This window comes from Theropithecus gelada, chromosome 7a (genome assembly GCF_003255815.1).
Source record: "Theropithecus gelada isolate Dixy chromosome 7a, Tgel_1.0, whole genome shotgun sequence".
In the NCBI taxonomy this organism is placed as follows: domain Eukaryota; kingdom Metazoa; phylum Chordata; class Mammalia; order Primates; family Cercopithecidae; genus Theropithecus; species Theropithecus gelada.
In genome coordinates this window covers 47847411-47866264 of record NC_037674.1, presented here as the reverse complement: position 1 = coordinate 47866264, position 18854 = coordinate 47847411, and the positions used below count along the sequence as shown (strand labels likewise).

The window sequence follows — 18854 nt, the reverse complement described above, 5'->3', positions numbered from 1 at the left end:
TATGGACAGAAAATTTTAACATAGTTATATAAAAAAGCAAATACAACAGTATACGTAGTAAAACTTTCCATGTAAGAAAATAATGGGCTGAGCACAGTGGCTCACACCTGTAATCCCAGTGCTTTGGGAGGCTGAGATGGGAGGATGGCTTGAGCTCGGGAGGTCGAGGCTGCAGTGGGCCATAATCACGCCACTGCACTCCAGCCTGGGTAACAGAGTGAGCCCCTGTCTCTTTAAAAAAGAATGAGAGAGAAAGAAAAGAAAATATTTCCATAGGAAAATTATCTGGAAGGATATACGTCAAATTCACTAGTACTTACCTGTGAGGAATGAGATTAGCTTAAGGGCAGGAAGATGGTTTTTTTAATGTTTCTTTAGTTACTTTGGTATTACTCGAATTTTTATGAGCTTGTATTTTCTATTTTAAAAGGCTTAAACATACTTGCTTTTTAAAAGAACATCAGAGAGAAATACTGGATACTCTGTGACTCCCAGTACTGGGAAATCATTTAGCTTCTGCCCCCTTTTTTTCCTTTCCCCTAAGGTGGTGGATCTGCTGGTGGCCATGTGTAGGGCAGCTTTAGAATCCCCTAGAAAGAGCATCATCTTTGAGCCTTATCCCTCTGTGGTGGACCCCACTGATCCCAAGACTCTGGCCTTTAACCCTAAGGTATGTTACTTGAGAAAGTCAGGGCTAAGGAATAGAAATGGTAAAAGATAGTGGGAGACTATAGGCTGACATTCTGGTATATACAGGGCTTGGAATAAGGGACAGAACTCTTAAACTCTGTGGTTTAGCTGTTTCAGTAAATAGCCACGTTTGACACAGAAAGAGGAGAAGAATTAATATTAGTTACATTATGATAGGGAAGAAGGGCTTTCGGAGCCAGACAGACCTGGATTCCATTTGAGGTTCTGCTAGTCCCCAGTTGAAGGGTATTAGGCAAGTCACTTAACCTTTCTAAACTTCAATCTCCTTATCTTGTAGAAAGGGATAATATTTATTTTGCAGATCATTATAAAAATGAGAAGTAATATATGTAAAGTGCTGTTTTAGGGTTTTCCAGAGAAACGGAGCCAATAGGAGATAAATAGAGAGAGAGGAGAAAGAGATTTATTATAAGGAATTGCCTCACATGATTATGGAGGCTGAGAAGTCCCAACATCTACAGTTAGCAGGCTGCAGACCCAGGAGAGCCAGTGGTACAGCTCTAGTCCCAGTCCCCAAGGCTTGAAAATCAGAGCAAGCTGGGCACAGTGGCTTCTGCCTGTAATCCTAGCACTTCGGGAGGCCAAGGCGGGCGGATCACTTGAGTGAGGAGTTAAAGACCAGCCTGGCCAACAAGGTGAAACCCTGTCTCTACTGAAAATACAAAAAATTAGCCAAGCATGTTGGTAGGCGCCTGTAATCTCAGCGACTTGGGAGGCCGAGGCATGAGAATCACTTGAACCTGGGAGGCAGAGGTTGCAGTGAGCCAAGATCGCACCACTGCACTCCAGCCTGGGCGACAGAGCGAGAGACTCTGCCTCAAAAAAACAAACTAACAAAACAAAACAAAACCGAAAAATCAGAGCCAATGGTGTATGTTCTAGTCTGAAAGCCTGAAGGCTCAACATCCAAGAAGAGCCAATTTTTTTTTTAGTTCAAACCCAAAGACTGGAAAAGACTGATAATCCAACTCAAGCAATCAGGCAGGAGGAATAACTACAAACTCTACAAACTCATGGCGGGGTGGGGCAGAAGAGTCAGCCTTTTTGTTCTATTCAGGTCATCGACTGATTGGATAAAGCCTTTCCACATTAGGGAGGACAATTTGCTTTACTCAGTCTGCTGATTCAAATATTAATCTCAACCAGAAACACCCTCACAAACACACCCAGAAATAATGGTTGACCAGATGAGTGGGTACCTCATGGCCCAATCAAGTTGACACACAAAATTAACCGTCGGAAGTACCCGGAAGTACCCAGCATAGTACCTCACTATTACTGTCATTACTATACAGAGTTCTTTATGTATGTTATTTAATCCTCAGAACATCTTTATGGGGGTGATAGTTGTTATCTTCATTTGCATAAAGGGATGCTAAAGATTCTAAGAGGCCAAATAACTTACCCTATTACTCCCAACTGGTAAACATGTGACCCCAGAACTGTCTGACCATTAATGCTCTTTCCATGACATACTGTTGTTTCCTTAGGCCTAGACTTTTTTTGTACATCTAGCCCCTTTTTATCACATCTTACTTTCCTCTACTTTTCTTTATCTGGTTCTTCTCTTCCCATTGATTCCCCACAGAAGAAGAATTATGAGCGGCTTCAGAAAGCTCTGGATAGTGTGATGTCCATTCGGGAGATGACCCAGGTATTCTGCCTTCTCTCTGTCCCCTCTTCTCTGCCTGCCCAGTTCAAGTGTCCTATTCTGTTTGTAATTTGTGGGAGTGGGATGAAGATTTAGAGATGCTACTCACTGTATTTTTTTTTAGTCTTTCCTCTTTAACCTTCCCAATTCTTGTTCTCTGTTTTGTTAGCTCTGTTACTCCTCTTTATTCTCTTTAGTCTTTGTGTCTCAATCTTTACCTTTGCTGTTAATTCCTTTACAAGTTGTTCATATTTAATGTTTTGCCATAATTCTTAGGGAGTTAAGAAGTGAAGGAAGGACCTCTGCCCAGGGTTGGGAGGGTGAGGAGGAGGGGGGCTTGGAGGTAAAGAACTAGACACAGGGGCCTACATCTTCTATCCTTCTAGGGGTGGGGCAGCCACATGGAGCGGTGACCATCCTTTGACTCAAGGCTGTCCCTCACCAGACTTCCCCACCCCTCGTCTGCAATCTCTGCATGAATAGACATTCATTTGTACTCATTTACAGGTGGGCCTCTTCTCAGCAAATCCTGTATATCACAGTTGAGATTTACACATAAGATACACCTAGGAGGAATGATTTACTTGTCAGGAGGACACTTTGCTTTATTTAAAGATTTACTACAGGATTCTTTAGCCTAATCTTCCTGGGACATTGATTTTATTTATTTTTTGATTTACAATCAACTTTTTAGGGCTGTAGGAATTGCATAAAATGAGGGAGACCCACCTGCATGTTGTTTTGTAAGCATCTTCAGTCATTTTCAGATTTATTTATGAGTCTTCCCAGCCTGACTGGGGCTCCTTGAGGGTGGGAACCCTATCTCCTTTTTCCTCTATGTGGCCTTTGTTGCCTACCTTGCCCTGGATCCTAATAGTCACTCTGTGAAAAGCAGAAAGCAGGTAGGCTCCCACCTCTCGGGGAGATAATGTTATGGCCATTGTCTTACAGGGCTCATATTTGGAAATCAAGAAACAGATGGACAAGTTGGATCCCCTGGCCCATCCTCTCCTGCAGTGGTATGGATAGAATGGCTTATCCTTCTTGGGTTACGGGGAGGGAGGGAGTTATTGGACATGGAACCTGTACCTTCTTTTAGTGGTGATTTCAACATCCTGCCCAAGGTTATAGGCAATAATGGCTGCTTTTTCTTGGAGTTTGTTGATATACCTTGCCTTGAAAATAACACATCCTACAAAAAGCCCACAAATTCTGACATGATTTTTCTTTTAAAAAAATTATTTTTAATCTTATTTTAATTGTTTTTTTTTTTTTTTGAGATAGGGTCTCACTCTGTTGCCCAGGCTAGAGTGCAGTGGTGCGATAATGGTTCACTGTAGCCTTGCCCTTCAGTGCTCAAGTGATCACCTCAGCCTCCCCAGTAGCTGGGACCACAGGCATGGGCCACCACACCCAGCTAATTTTTTTTTTTAATAGAGATGGAGTCTCCCTATGTTGCCCAAGCCAGTCTTGAACTCTTGGGCTCAAGTGATCCTCCCGATTGACTTCCCAAAGTAGCTGGGATTACGGCCATGAGCCACGATGTGCTGCTAACATGATTTTTCAAGTTCTCTTTAGGTGTTCCATGTTTCGCAATAGGTTTTGTTGTTTGTTTTCCTTTTTGGTTTGTTAATTTATTTTTTAAATTGACATATAGAAATTATAGGGCCAGGCGCGGTGGCTCACACCTGTGATCCCAACACTTTGGGAGGCCAAGGCGGGCAGATCACCTGAGGTTGGAAGTTCGAGACCAACCTGACCAAGATGGAGAAACCCCGTCTACTAAAAATACAAAATTAGCCGGGCATGGCGGCCCATGCCTGTAGTCCCAGCTACTCGGGAGGCTGAGACAGGAGAATTACTTGAACCCGGGAGGCGGAGGTTGCTGTGAGCTGAGATTGTGTCATTACACTCCAGCCTGGGCAACAAAAGCGAAACTCCATCTCAAAAAAAAAAAAAAAAAAAGAAAATTACATATATTGTGTATAACATGTTTTGAAATATGTATACATTGCAAAGTGGTTCAGTAGAGCTAATAAGCATATGCATTATCTCACATATGTATTTTTTGTGGTGAGAACACTTAAAATCTACTACCACAGTGATTTTCAAGAATATGACACATTGTTACTAACTATAGTCGCCATCAGTAGGTTTTTGTGTCCTTTGCATGTAGGAATTAACACTGTTAATTTCAACTAAGTTTTCTATGCATCCAGAGAGGTCTGTCTCCTCCTGCTATCCCCTTGCCCTGTCTCTGGGCCTCCTTGATGATATAGAATGTCCAGAGCCTTGAGGCACTATTGCTGTGCTCTTCTCCTATCGAAGATTTTGACGGTCCCTGCTGCCTTCCCTTCCTGATCTCGATTTCTGTTGTTTTCCTGACATAGCTTTCCCTTTCTAGTTTGCCTTCCTCTTCCTAATGAGCCTTCAGTACTTCCTCAGTGCACAGCTTTCGCCCTCTTAGCCTGAGGAATAACTAGGCATAGACCATCTGGGGTGGCATCACAAGTACATAGATGAGGCACAAAAAACAAAGACAACAACAAACTGTATCCACCTGGGAGATAGCGCTCTCTTGCTGAGCCCTCAATGTTTTATGTCTGTTCTCTTCTGTCTTCTGTGTTCAGCCTGTATAGAGCTTAGTTTGTCCTTGACTCCTAAAGAAGTTCATTCTAGTTTGTTCTGTTTCTTTTTCCAGCCTAGGCAGTAACTTTTTCTCCATATCTCCCCATTCCTGAGAGCTTTCAGGTTTTCTCTTGAGCTCAGGAAGGATGGCTGAATCTGAGTCTAAATCCTGGGTATAAGTTGTCACCATTCTAATTCAGACCTCTTCTTTCTGTTTTTTCTTTTTCTTTTTTTGTAGGTGACCTCTGTGCTCTTTCTTTTGTTCTACCCTTTTTACTCTCTACTTGTAGCAGCCCTCCTCCCACCCCTTTATTTTTTTCATCCATTGTTTAACTCCCCAATAATTAGCTCGTGTCTAGTTAGTAGCTTCCTTTTTACTTTTTTATTCACAAGCATTATCACCCACAGGAATATCTAGATAGTGACCTTGACATTTCACACAATTTGGACAGCCCAGGAGTCCTTATTCTCCGGAGGGCAGAGGAAGACTACTTGTTCAGGAAGGATAGCTTAAGTACATAATTATTCTATCCTTTTTATTTTTTTCTCTGTTTCTTCCCAGGATCATCTCTAGCAACAGGTCACACATTGTCAAACTACCTCTCAGCAGGGTAAGTGACCATTCTCCTTCTAAATGCTTTAAATTTCTGGTGAGGGGCAGGGAGGGGCTGTAAGCCAGCTAATCATATTGGTCCTAGATCTGCCTACTTTGCTCTGTCCATCAACTTAGTCTTTGGGCCTTAGCATATTTCCCTTGTGTGGGGTTAATGCAAGCCTGATTTTTTTCCCTATCCCCAACCCTTCCCTCCCTGATCTCGATTTCTGCTCTGTTTTCCTGATTCCACCCCCACCCTGGGCAGCAGCTGAAGTTCATGCACACCTCACACCAGTTCCTCCTGCTGAGCAGCCCTCCTGCCAAGGAGGCTCGGTTCCGGACCGCCAAGAAGCTCTATGGCAGCACCTTTGCCTTCCAGTGAGGAGGCTGGGGGCTGGGCAGTGGGGGTGGTAAGGGGGCGGGGATGAGCGAGAAGGATGTCCTTGAGATATGGGTTTGTGTTACATGTGTCCATCAACCAGTCAGCAGATACTTATTAAATGCTATTGTGGTAGGTGCTATAGAGGACAAAAAGGTACATATAACGTGATCTTTATTCTCAAACTATGGTGTAGCTGAGGAAAAATGACATTTACATGTGAAAAGATGTGGCTGAAGAAATAGATTGGAGAAAATAGATCTGAAAGCTACTTTGATGGAAAAATCCACAATTTATATCTAATTGTGAGAGGAGGGAAAGAGAAAGAAAGAGAGGTATTAAAGGGAACTTATAGGGAGTGGTAGAACCGTTTTCTTAAAATAGAACATGAAGTCAGAACTGGAAGCCATATTTGGGGTCAGCGATGAATTTGTTGATTTTCAGATGAATTTATTGAATTGGAAATGTCAGGAGAATAGGCAAATGAAAATACTGAGTTGAGGATTTAGGATGGGAGTAGCTGAAGCACAGAAGAGAGGATGGGACTGGAAATAGAGACGTAGAGTTTAACCACACACATACATCTTGCATGCCTGTGACCGTATCCATGTGTATGTCCATCACTAGGTGTACCTGTCCATCTTCATGTCCTTTGTGGGTGAGAATGGGTGGGCATGACAGTCTTGGGAGTGTTCCTGAGAACCTCATATCATAAGGAGACATGTATTCTACCCTGCCTTACAGTGGGTCCCACATTGAAAACTGGCATTCGATCCTGCGCAATGGGCTGGTCAATGCATCCTACACCAAACTGCAGGTGAGGCTGTGCCCCTTTCCCATTTATTTCTGCCCACTCCCTTCCCTACTCAGTTTTGTGGAAGGCTCCTGTAGAGTGAGCTGTTCTTGCCTCAGTGTCCTCAAGCCTAACCTGTCTTGTGGATTTCCCTAGAGAGGAAGTTAGAACTGTGTGAATAGAGAACGTGGCTGTTGTGTTGTATTTGACCTCAGGCTGCGTTTTTTTGGTGGTTTGGAGAATGGGAATGTACCTGTAAGCAGGAATGTGGAATTGCTGATTGTAGCCACTGTGATGAATTAATATATTAGAGCTTTTCAATTTATATGGCTATTCATTCAAGGAGTAGATATGGGAGACTTGTTTCTATGCCCAGAGAGACTCCAGGGAGTGTGTATTGGCTCTCCTTCTGCCTCCCTGTTCTGTAGTTCCTCTTTTTTGGAATCTGCATATGTACCAAGGCCTGGAGACAGGAAAATGAATGCTGAGGGACTGACTCAGTGGTTCTACCATTTCCCACTCTCCAATGCATCAGTATGTGGTATTTCATAGGCAAGCGGGTTAACCTGCATCCACTTTTCAGCCAGTTGGCTTTCCGAGAATAGGTGCTTAGGGTTACTTGAATGAGAAGGTAGAAGGAGGGACAGAGGGCTGGATAAGCCTTGCAGCTGCCTAATAAATAGCCATGGGAGGGCCCAGGCTCATATTACTCATCCTGGTGTTTCCCTGCAAGCTGCATGGAGCAGCCTATGGCAAAGGCATCTACCTGAGCCCCATCTCCAGTATTTCCTTTGGATACTCAGGTAAGAAATACTCTCTGGCCACCTTGACTCTATTTACATTGCATCCATTTGTGAGTACATGATTTGTCCTGTCTGTTCCTCTGTCATTATGGATACTTGGTCTGTGTCAGCTCTCTTCCCGATCATGGATACATATTGTCTCTCCCTCTCTCTACATTTTGTTATTAGAAATTTAGATTCTTTACAAGGTGAGGCCAGTTACTGTTAAAAATGATGGTTTTATTCATAGCAGGGGCTTGGCCCTGGGAATGGGTGGAGGAATAACAGGGACATAACAAGGTTTTTTGTAGAACACATGTTTGGTATTGGCAATTATAGATTGTGTTTGTGTATACTTGTGCATGTAAATTTACATGTGAAAACATCCATAGGCCTGAAGGCTTGAGTCCTTTCCATTGGCTTATATTTCTAGAGACATTGTTCTTCTCTCTCTCAACCATCTTTTAAAATTTAAACTGTCTATAATCATACACATATTAGTCACATTGAATGCAAGATAAAGCATTTTATTGTAAAAATGAAGTCCAGATTCTAATCAGGAGATCAGTCCAGCTCAGAAAAGGAATCTGATTTAGAGTTCTCTCAGTCTTCCTGGCTCATGTCTTAGTTTCTTTTTAGTCTGCTTTTGTGCTTTTTTGATATAGTCTCTGTACAAGGTATAGCCACCATGTAGTTGCATGTTCACCACATGAAGGGGATTGTGCTAGATTCTTTATAGATTATTACTTGATATCCTCTAGTAATTTGTAACTGTTACAAAGATCAGAAAATGTAGTGCCATCAGGAGGCTGAGGCAGGAGAATCGCTTGAACCCGGGAGGCGGAGGTTGCAGTGAGCTGAGATCACGCCACTGCACACCAGCCTGGTTGACAGAGGGAGACCCCATCGCAAAAGAAAAAAGAAAGTGCCAAAATCAGAGGCCTAAAAACATCTCTAACAACAGAATAAACCAAACAAAATAGAAGAAAGGAGATAATACAGGTAAGAACTAATACCTGTGAAATAAAAATAGGTACAATAGATAGTACCAAAGAAGTCCAAAGATGATTTCAAAGAACTAACCGAACAGATAAACCCTGGTTAGATAAGAAGAAAAAGGACACAATTAAATAATATAATGACCAAGAAAAGCAGTACAACTGTAGATACAGCAGAATTTAAAAAGGTAATAAAGCGGGGCACGGTGTCTCACGCCTGTAATCCCAGTACTTTGGGAGGCTGACGTGGGCAGATCACTTGAGATCAGGAGTTCAAGACCAGCATGGCCAACATGGTGAAATCCTGTCTCTACTAAAAATACAAAAATTAGCCAGGCCTGGTGGCATGGGCCTATAATATAATCCCAGCTACTCGAGAGGCTGAGGCAGGAGAATCGCTTGAACCCAGGAGGCAGGCTGCAGTCGGCCAAGATCAAACCAGTGCACTCCAGCCTAGGCAACAACGCAAGACTGCCTAAAAAAATAAATAAAAAGGTAATAAGAGAGTTCTCTACGCTATGCTAATAATTTTAAAACTTTGATAAAATGGATAAATTCCTAGAAAAAGATAACAAATCTGACAAGAAATAGCTTGTATAGTCATAATACTATAAGAGAAATAGAAATTGTTTAAAAATTTCCACACACACAAAAAACCTCACCAAGCCCAGATAATTTTACAAATTAATTTTAAACTTTCAAGGAACAAATTATTTTAGTTTTATCCAAAGTCTTCCAGAGAATAGAAAAAATGGAATTACAAATCATAAAAGATTGGTGAATTTGACTATATTAAAATTAAAAACTTCTGGCCGGGCACAGTGGCTCACACATGGAATCCCAACACTTTGAGAGGCTGACGTGGGAGGATTGCTTGACCTCAGGAGTTCAAGACCAGCCTGGGCAACATGGCAATACCCCATCTCTGCAAAAAATAAAAATAACCAGGTCTGGCGGCACGTGCCTGTAAGTTCTAGCTAGTCAGGAGGCTGAGGAAGGAAGATCACTGAGCCCAGGAGGTTGAGGCTGCGGTGAGCCATGATCATGCCACTGCACTCTAGCTTGGGTAGTAGAGTGAGACCCTGTCTCAAAAAAGAAAAAAATTTAAAACTTACATTCTTTAGAAGACACCCTAAAGAAAGTGAAAAGACAGGCTACAAACTGACAGAAGACATTTGTAGCACATATAACCACAAAAGATTAGTAATAAAAATGTATTTTTTGGCTGGGCACGGTGGTTCACGCCTGTAATCCCAGCACTTTGGGAGGCCAAGATGGGCAGATCACCTGAGGTCAGGAGTCTGAGACCAGTCTGACCAACATGGAGAAACCCCATCTATAATAAAAATACAAAAAAAAAAAAAAAATTAGCCAGGCATGGTGGAGCATGCCTGTAATCCCAGCTACTTGGGAGGCTGAGGCAGGAGAATTGTTTGAACCCGGGAGGCGGAGGTTGCAGTGAGGTGAGATCGCATCGCACCATTGCACTCCAGCCTGGGTGACAGAGCAAGACTCCATCTCAAAAAAAAAAAAAAAAGTTCAATAAAAAGAGGAAAGTCCCAGAAGACAGAGTGAGACTGTGATGCCTTTTTTATATTGTTCAAAAGCAAACAAAATAAACATTGTTTAGGCATATATATGTGTATTTTGTGTGTGTGTGTGTGAAAACTAAAGGAAAAAAAAACAATAACTCAAATTGCAGGATAGTGATTACCTCCAAAGGGAGGCAGATAGTTAAATGTAGGTCACTGGTAATGTTTTAGATTTAGAATTTAGTTCTTTGATTGGGTCTCTGGGTATTCATTGTCTTATTAAAAAATAATAATGAGGCCGGGCATGGTGGCTTACCCCTGTAATCCCAGCACTTTGGGAGGCCAAGGCAGGCAGATCACAAGGTCAGGAGTTTGAGACCAGCCTGACCAACATGGTGAAACCCTGTCTCTACTAAAAATACAAAAATTAGCTGGGCGTGGTGGCACACACCTGTAGTCCAAGCTACTTGGGAGGCTGAGGCAGAAGAATCACTTGAACCTGGGAGGCGGAGGTTGCAGTGAGCTGAGATCGTGCCACTGTACTCCAGCCTGGGCAACAGAGCAAGACTCCGTCTCAAAAAAACAAAACCAATAATGTGTCATGAAACAAAGATTATGATTAATCCACATAGGGCAGGTGACCAACACATATTTATTGAATATGTGAGTGAATCTTACTCTCTGTGCCTGGCATCCAAAGTGGGGTTAGGGTTGGAATAGTCTTTTTGATTTGTCTAGATTCTTCACTTTTTATCTTTGTCTCAGCCTAAGCATCCTTCTGATTAAGTTCTTTTGTCTTTCTGAGTAGTGAGATTCTCATGGTTCTTGGTGCCCATTGAGATTCTTTCCTGTTTTCTCCCTATCCCCTCCCTTTCTTTCTCTTTTCTCCCCCTGGCCTTTGTTTACTATCAAGTGCCTGAATACCTTTAGTTACCAGATGAAGTCAGAAATCTCTGTTGACCTCTTGTCTTTCTTCATCACTTAACCGATTACATAAAGATATCATAGACACCTTTCATCTCCCTCTCTCAAAGGGTAATTGATTATAGATACAAAATACAATATAATTTTACTATTGGAGTTATAGATCATCTAATTTAATCCCTTATTACTTTACAGATAAGAAAGCTGATATACAGAAAAATTAAATGGTTTTCTCATGGTTACATAGCTATGAGTAGCAGAGATAGGGCTGCAATCCAGGTCTCCTAATTTCTAGGCCATTGTTGTTATCACTATATGATACGGTTTGGCTGTGTCTCCACCCAGATCTTATCTTGAATTCCCATGTGTTGTGGAAGGGACCCAGTGGGAGGTAATTGAATCATGGGGGCAGGTTTTTTTTTTAGATGGAGTCTCACTCTGTCGCCCAGGCTGGAGTGCAGTGGCGTGGTCTCAGCTCACTGCAAGCTCCACCTCCCGGGTTCACGCCATTCTCCTGCCTCAGGCTCCCGAGTAGCTGGGACTACAGGTGCCCACCACCACGCCTGGCTGATTTTTTTTGTATTTTTAGTAGGGACAGGGTTTCACTGTGCTAGCCAGGATGGTCTTGATCTCCTGACCTCATGATCTGCCTGCCTTGGCCTCCCGAAGTGCTGGGATTACAGGCATGAGCCACTGCGCCTGGCCCATGGGGGCAGGTTTTTCCAGTGCTGTTCTTGTAATAGTGAATAAGTCTCATGAGATCTGATAGTTCTATAAGGGGGAGTTTTGCTGCACAAGCTCTCTCTTTGGCTGCCACCATCCATTTAAGATGTGACTTGCTCCTCCTTGCCTTCCACCATGATTGTGAGGTCTCCTGAGCCATGTGGAACTGTAAGTCCAACCCTTTTTTCTATATAAATTAGCAAGTCCTGGGTATGTCTTCATCAGCAGTGTGAAAATGGACTAATACATTATTTTAGACTGAAAGAGTAGGCCTTGCTTGAATGACGGGTCTCTGAGGGCCCTATAGATATGTGAGTATGTATAATGGGATGTTTGGGGAAATGTGTGCAAATGTTCCACTTACTGTAGTTACTCCAGCATTTGACCAGCTGTCTTGTATGTTTTCTTCTACGCTATTCTGCTCTGGTTTTCTGTTTTTTCTTTCTCACACTATCTTTAGTCTAATGGCATTGGGTGCCCTCTGGAAGTGGGGGTTGGTGTAAATAGTGTTCATATATCTAGTAGAGGTTCCAGTGACTTGGCTATAAAGTTCAGGTTGAAATAGGGGACAGTGAAAAAGGAGGTGATATACTCCATCTGTTTGTTTAGTCTTGTTTAGGGACTTCTGATAAGTGCATAATCTGGACACAAAACATGTAGGGATTATTCTAGCCACCATGATCTCAGGGTCTGGGCTCAGGAAATGGACAATCATTGGATCAGTATGGAAAGGACAGTGTACAACAGGATTGAGGTGGGACAAGATTTGGGTTCTATCATAAGGGCCATCTTTAAGACCTTCCAGAGGAATCAGATTGTTCTTTATTATCTTCTTATCTGCCTCCTCTGGAGTATAACCTGAATGGGAATTTTACTTCTTGTCACTGACATACCCAATTTGAGAGAAGGTCATGGTATTTGGATGGAGAGCTGAATCTAGTTAAGGCTAATGGGGAAGGTGAAAACAAAGGGGTTATGAGTATCTGTCCTGTTAAAGGAAGAAATTGGCAATTCAAGCCTTGAGGCTCTTGGTGTCCTGAGTTTTGTTCTGGCCCTACCTAAATCTGTCCTGAGACTTGAATGTGAATGCATGATGAATTGACAGCCTGAGCAGTGAAGAATGTCAGTTCAACAGCTGTCACTCTATTTCTACACCATGGGTATCAGAAAACCAAGAACTAATCAGAGTAGAATTAATAATAATAGAAAGTTCCAGGGTAGAGTGATCAGAGTGCTTATGACCTATAATGATAGCATCATCTCCATCTTCATCTCTCTCCCTGGTGGACACACACACAGGCACCTATGTCCACACATGCATACACACTTTTATCCCTATCTGTGGTAAGATTGGGCCTATGATAAAGCTGAGTACAGAGACTTAACGTCCTATCCTCAAACCAAAAAAAGTGAGGAGTGGGAGCACACAAGCACATTTTCATATCTAAATAAGAAAAGTCGAAGTTGAGTCTATAAATGTTATAAACAGGGGTAAGGAAGGTAGAGAGTTTATGGATTCAGATAATGTGGAAACTAGAAGAAATGGGCACTTCTTTCTCAAGCCTAGGAAAACTTTTTGAAGTAAGATTCTTCAAGGTAGTTGCCATTGTGATTTCCTGTACAAAATTATTCATCACTTAACTGCTGATGAGTGCTTTTCTCTTGAATTACTGGTCAGATTTTTAATGTAACTTTGAGACTAGAGCAAATCTGACTTGCTCTGCTCGCTTCCTTTCCATTCATTTCACTCATCCAGGCACTTGACACCAAGGTATTGATGTCCCACTCTCCTGGGCCCCTCATTCCTGGATGATTTCATGTGCTACTCCCCTATCTTAGAACCCTGCAGTGGTTCCCTAATGTTCTGAGGATAGACTTTAGCTGCCTTAACATGGCCTGCAAAGCCTGCTTGATCTGATCCTAGCTTGCCTCTTCTACATCATTTCTCACCACTCCTGTGCAATTGACTATTCTTTATGTGACTAACACGCACTATCTTATCTTTCCTTCAGGCCTTCTGTATCCTGTTACTTCTGCCCAGATACTTCCTCCCTGTTTATTTAACTCTTCCTGATCCTGCAGTTCTTAGTCTAGCTGCCACCACATGACTTCTTTAAACCCTCAGGCTAGGCTAGTTGCCCTCCTCTGGGCTCACACCATGCTCTATAATCTGCATCACAGCCCCTTACCGTACCGTGTTGTAATGACTTGTTCTTGCCTGTAATTTCCAGCAGACTAAATTCTGTGGGGGAAAATATCTTGTTTGTTTTATTTTCTGCTGTTTTGATGAGCATCTAGCTCAGTGCTGGGATGAGCATCTAGCTCAGGCCCTTTAGTAAATTTTTGATAAATGAACTGGGTGTATTGTTCTGTGACAGGAATGGGAAAAGGACAGCACAGGATGCCCTCCAAGGATGAGCTGGTCCAGAGATATAACAGGATGAATACCATCCCCCAGGTATTGGAACTGTTCTAATGAGGCAGGACCTTTTCCTGGGGCTAATTTAGGCTCCAGAGCTGGACAGGGAAACAGTGGGGTGAGAATGGGTTGGGAAGTGATTTGAAGATCATTTAAAGGAATCAGGTATGTTCTAAAGTGAACACATGTCTGGAGTCATATGTAGCCGAAGTCATGAGTATAAAAGCAGAGGCTGAGTTTAGATGAAAATGTAAAGATGGAAGCTGTCACCCTATCCAGACTGATTATGGGAAAGCAGAATATTGGCGGGGTTGCTGGGAGCCCAGGATATCTCTGATCCCCACTTCCAGTCATCAGCTAACTAGCCTCTCTAGGGAAAGCTGTACCCTGGCTCTGGTCTCCTTTGCCTCCTTCTCTTCCAGACCCGATCCATTCAGTCAAGGTTCCTGCAGAGTCGGAATCTAAACTGTATAGCACTTTGTGAAGGTAGGTAGCTTGCCCATGTCCTATTTTTCTGGGTCTCTAACCTTTGTTTCTGATGTAATTTTGGCACATGATCTGGCCAAGAGTGATGTTAAAGCGGTATGGCTTCCTTCTCTTGCCTGGACTCCATGCCTTAAGCATTGTATCTATGATTTCTGGCCCTCTTTCTCCCAGTGATTACATCTAAGGACCTCCAGAAGCATGGGAACATCTGGGTGTGCCCTGTATCCGACCATGTCTGCACAAGGTTCTTCTTTGTGTAAGTCTCAGAGGGACTCTGGGGATTCCTCGAGGAGTGAGGTTGGGGGTGTAATGGTGTGTGGTTACTGGGAAAAGTGTATTTCTGTTATTTGAGACATGTCCTTGGCTAGCTGAGTGGAGCTGGCACTGGGACTTTACCACTGGAGGATGGGAATGGGTATAGATTGTTGGGATCTATCTAGAGGAAACCAGATAAGCCGAATCTCTTCCACTATGAAGAGTAGTGAGAAAGGGCTTTGACTTCTGGGATGGGATGGCCATACCTTCAAATACAGTTCCACTGATTGATGTTATTCTGGTATTGTTCTCCCTCTTATGCTCACACTTGCCCTATCTTTGGCAGATATGAGGATGGTCAGGTGGGCGATGCCAACATTAATACTCAGGACCCCAAGATACAGAAGGAAATCATGCGTGTGATCGGAACTCAGGTTTACACAAACTGAGGGGGCCCCAGCCCTCGTACCACCCCTGTTACCCCAGGATCCATCTGCCCTTATAAAAGTGTTCAGGTACAGCAACTGAGGCTGCCCTGAGGAATCAAGGGGCCATTACCAAGGGGCAGGAAAAGGATATGTAAGAGGTGGCCTCCATGGTGGAGCTTGACCAAGAACTACTCCACATTTGGATGGCCCAGACTGGCTTCAACCCCTGACTTTCCCTTTGACTTCACCCTGTTTGTAAATAAAACAATAAAATGGAAGGTGCTGTGGACTGGATATGATCACTGTGGTCTGACTAGGTTTGGAGCAGCACCTGCCCCAAGCCCTCACAAGGGGCAGGGGGGTGGGGAGAATGGAATATCCTGTGGGTTGGGACTGTTTATGTTGCATGGTATCAAAGTTGTGTCCATTTATTGTAGTATACTACAGATCTGTCAGCTTTTTGATCAGTGTATTAAAGGGAAACTTACCAGTTGTGCAGATGAAACAAACCGAGAATATGGAATACCGATAATGACTATTAGTCAAAATTTAGAAAGGCCATTGAGGCCAGAGCAGCTAAGATTTACTGCCTTTAGGGCCTATTGCTTTCTGCACAAACCTGCCCAGTCTCCCTTGCTCTATATCTCAGGAACTGAGCCCCTACTCTCTTTCTCCTCCAACCTATTTCTTTGGGGTAAGTGAGGTTAGGGGAGAACTGGTGGGAGCAGGAAGTGGGGTTTATCTCTCAGTCGAAATCTATAAAGACATCCTAAGGGAATGCAGCTTCACTTAATGAAACAACCCAATTTCGCCAAGGTTAGCAAGGTGGTAAAGGAAGGCAGCTCTTTCTAGGAAACCTCATTGTTTTAGTGAATTTTTTCTTCTCCCTGTTGAAATTCCCATTTCAGCATTTTGCTGTCCTTTTCAGGCTGTGCTTCATGTACCCCAAATCCTTAGTTATAAGCATAGATGGCTGAGTCGGACATTTCCAAATATTTTATGAAATTTTTTTTTTTTTTTTTGGAGACACGGTCTTACTCTGTTGCCTTGACCTACCAAGCTCAGGTGATCCTCCCACCTCAGCCTCCCAAGTAACTGGGACCACAGGCAGGTGCCACCACGCATGGATAATTTCCATACTCTTTGGAGAGATGGCATTTCACCATGTTGCCCAGGCTGGTCTCCAACTCCTGGGCTCAAGCCATCTGCCTCTGTCGGCCTCTCAAAGTGCTGGGATTACAGACTTTATGAAATACTAATGAAGAAAAACAGGTGCGGTGATTCTCATCTGTAATCCCAGCACTTTGGGAGGCCGAGGAGGGTGGATCACGAGGTCAGGAGATCGAGACCATCCTGGCTAACTATAAGATGTGAAACCCCATCTCTACTAAAAATACACAAGTTAGCTGGGCGTGATGGTCCAGCCTCCAGCTACTTGGGAGGCTGAGGCAGGAGAATGGCCTGAACCTGGGAGGCAGAGCTTGCAGTGAGCGGAGATCGCACCACTGCACTGCAGCCTAGGTGACAGAGCAAGACTCCATCTCAAAAAAAAAACCAAAAAAAAAAGAAAAACAGGAATATAAGCACAGAGAATACAAAAAGCATTAACTAAGCCTGGCATTTCAAGGATAGGGTTTTCTTAATCTGTTGTAGCTTAATTTACAAAGCCCACTCTAGACTACCTGTTGTCTTTTGTTACGTTCACCGTACTTTAGAGGTACCTTCTTGCCTGGGTACCTTACCCTGGTTTTTCGTTCTGACCTGCTTTAACATGCAAGTACCATTCTTAAGGTCCATCCCTCTAGAAGCTGTTTCTTAAACTTTGCTCATTCTTGATCAACACTAATACGTTCTAATTTACAAGTCTCCTAAGCCCTCTTCTCCTGTTCTGATTTCAGGTCTAGGAAATAACATCTTCACCAAGTAAATGACCTAATCACTGAGCCCACTCTAACTGAAATACCTGCCTCCTGAGAGGACTTTGTGCCCATCTCTGTAGTAGTAGAGATAGCTGACGTTTTCTTTAGTTTTTACTAAGAAGGTGCTGACATTATGCTGAGCACTTTAATAATTTGTTAACACTTTGGATTACTTACTGTGTGCTCGGTATTAAAAGTTTTCTTTTCTTTTTTTTTTTTGAGATGGAGCTTCACTCTTTTTGTCCAGGCTGGAGTGCAGTGGTGCCATCTCAGCTCACTACAACCTCCGCCTCCCCAGTTCAAGTGATTCTCCTTCCTTAGCCTCCTGAGTAACCGGAATTACAGGCATGCACCACCACGTCCAGCTAATTTTTTGTATTTTTGGTAGAGACGGGGTTTCACCATGTTGGTCAGGCTGGTCTCGAACTCCTGACCTCAGGTGATCCACCTGCCTTGGCCTCCCAAAGTGCTGAGATTACAGGGGTGAGCCACCGCGCCCAGCCAATATTGTAAGTTTTCTACATATATTGAGTCGTAATTCTCAGAACAAGCCTGTGAAGTAGGTGTGATTATTCCTATTTTGTAGATGAGAAAGCAGAGACACAGAGCATAAGTAACTTATGTTCCACAGCTAGTGACAGGCTGCCTGACTCCAGACTGCTGTTCTGGTTCTATGCTCTAAAGTGTTCAAACTTTACAAATATTTTTTCATTTAATCCTGACCACAAAGCTGGAAGATAGGTTTTCTTTAGAGATCTTAAATAATGTATCTAAGGCCCCACAGCTGGTTAGTGGCAATGTTAAGTTTTGCTTTTTGGTTTTTTATGAGACTTGGTCTCAGTCTCACCCAGGCTGGAGTGCAGTGGTGTGATCATAGCTCATGCAACTTTGAACTCCTGAGTTCAAGTGATCCTCCTGCCTCAGCCTCTCAAGTAACTATTACTACAGGCATGTGCCACCGTGCCTGGCTAATTTAAAAAAAATTTTTGTAGAAATGGGATCTTGCTATGTTGCCCAGACTGGTCTTGAACCGCTAGCCTCAAGCAGTCCTCTCAAAGTGCTGGGATTACAGGCATGAGCTACCGTGCGCAACCAGTGCTGTTTTTAAATAGATCTGCCCAACTCCAGAACCTGAGTTCTTTTAACCACTCTGTTATCCTAGACCTTCTCCAGGTGTTCTCACTGATGTTCTAGCAACTGAACTTTGGTGTGTGGCTACTCAAATGGTATAACAACATTTCTGTTCAATTTCAAAGATTGTTAATAGATTTTTCTCAGTTGTAAACATTTCTTACAGTTTCTCTGTATCACTGACATCCAATATAGCAGTACTAGCAAATGATGGAATGAGAAGGAACAGATGGTGTATATTACCAGAAAAACTCCAATAGCTGAGCTAGCCTATGGGTGTCACTTAACAAAAAAAAAGCATCTGTCTAATAATCTTTTTATGCCAATAAAATTGTAATAAAATTAAATACATCATTTCATAGTACCACAGAAAAGCAATAGGACTTTTTGGATCTAAGAAGTTTAGAAGCTACAGATGATAATATCTTAATGTACATGAGGTAAAACAAATATAATTAAAACCCCACAAATACAAGAATGCCTTCATTGTAGGGAAACTT

General features: G+C 42.9%; 1 protein-coding gene across 17 annotated transcripts in view; it reads left to right on the top strand.

Moving 5' to 3' along the window:
• PARP6 (poly(ADP-ribose) polymerase family member 6) overlaps positions 1–15598 on the top strand; it is a 31300-nt gene extending 15702 nt beyond the window's left edge. For 8 of the 17 annotated variants that reach the window (XM_025390029.1, XM_025390022.1, XM_025390023.1 and 5 more), the window contains exons 14-24: positions 545–670; positions 2300–2365; positions 3314–3381; positions 5553–5601; positions 5854–5963; positions 6709–6781; positions 7491–7560; positions 14095–14174; positions 14558–14621; positions 14793–14877; positions 15223–15598. In XM_025390029.1, the coding sequence (XP_025245814.1) occupies positions 545–670; positions 2300–2365; positions 3314–3381; positions 5553–5601; positions 5854–5963; positions 6709–6781; positions 7491–7560; positions 14095–14174; positions 14558–14621; positions 14793–14877; positions 15223–15325 (894 nt within the window). In that variant the 3' untranslated portion in view covers positions 15326–15598. Of the gene's footprint in view, positions 1–544; positions 671–2299; positions 2366–3313; positions 3382–5552; positions 5602–5850; positions 5964–6708; positions 6782–7490; positions 7561–14094; positions 14175–14557; positions 14622–14792; positions 14878–15222 lie in introns of all 17 variants that reach the window. The other 9 variants (XM_025390025.1, XM_025390019.1, XM_025390020.1 and 6 more) reach the window with 3 other exon arrangements.
• The last annotated feature ends 3256 nt before the right edge of the window (positions 15599–18854 follow it).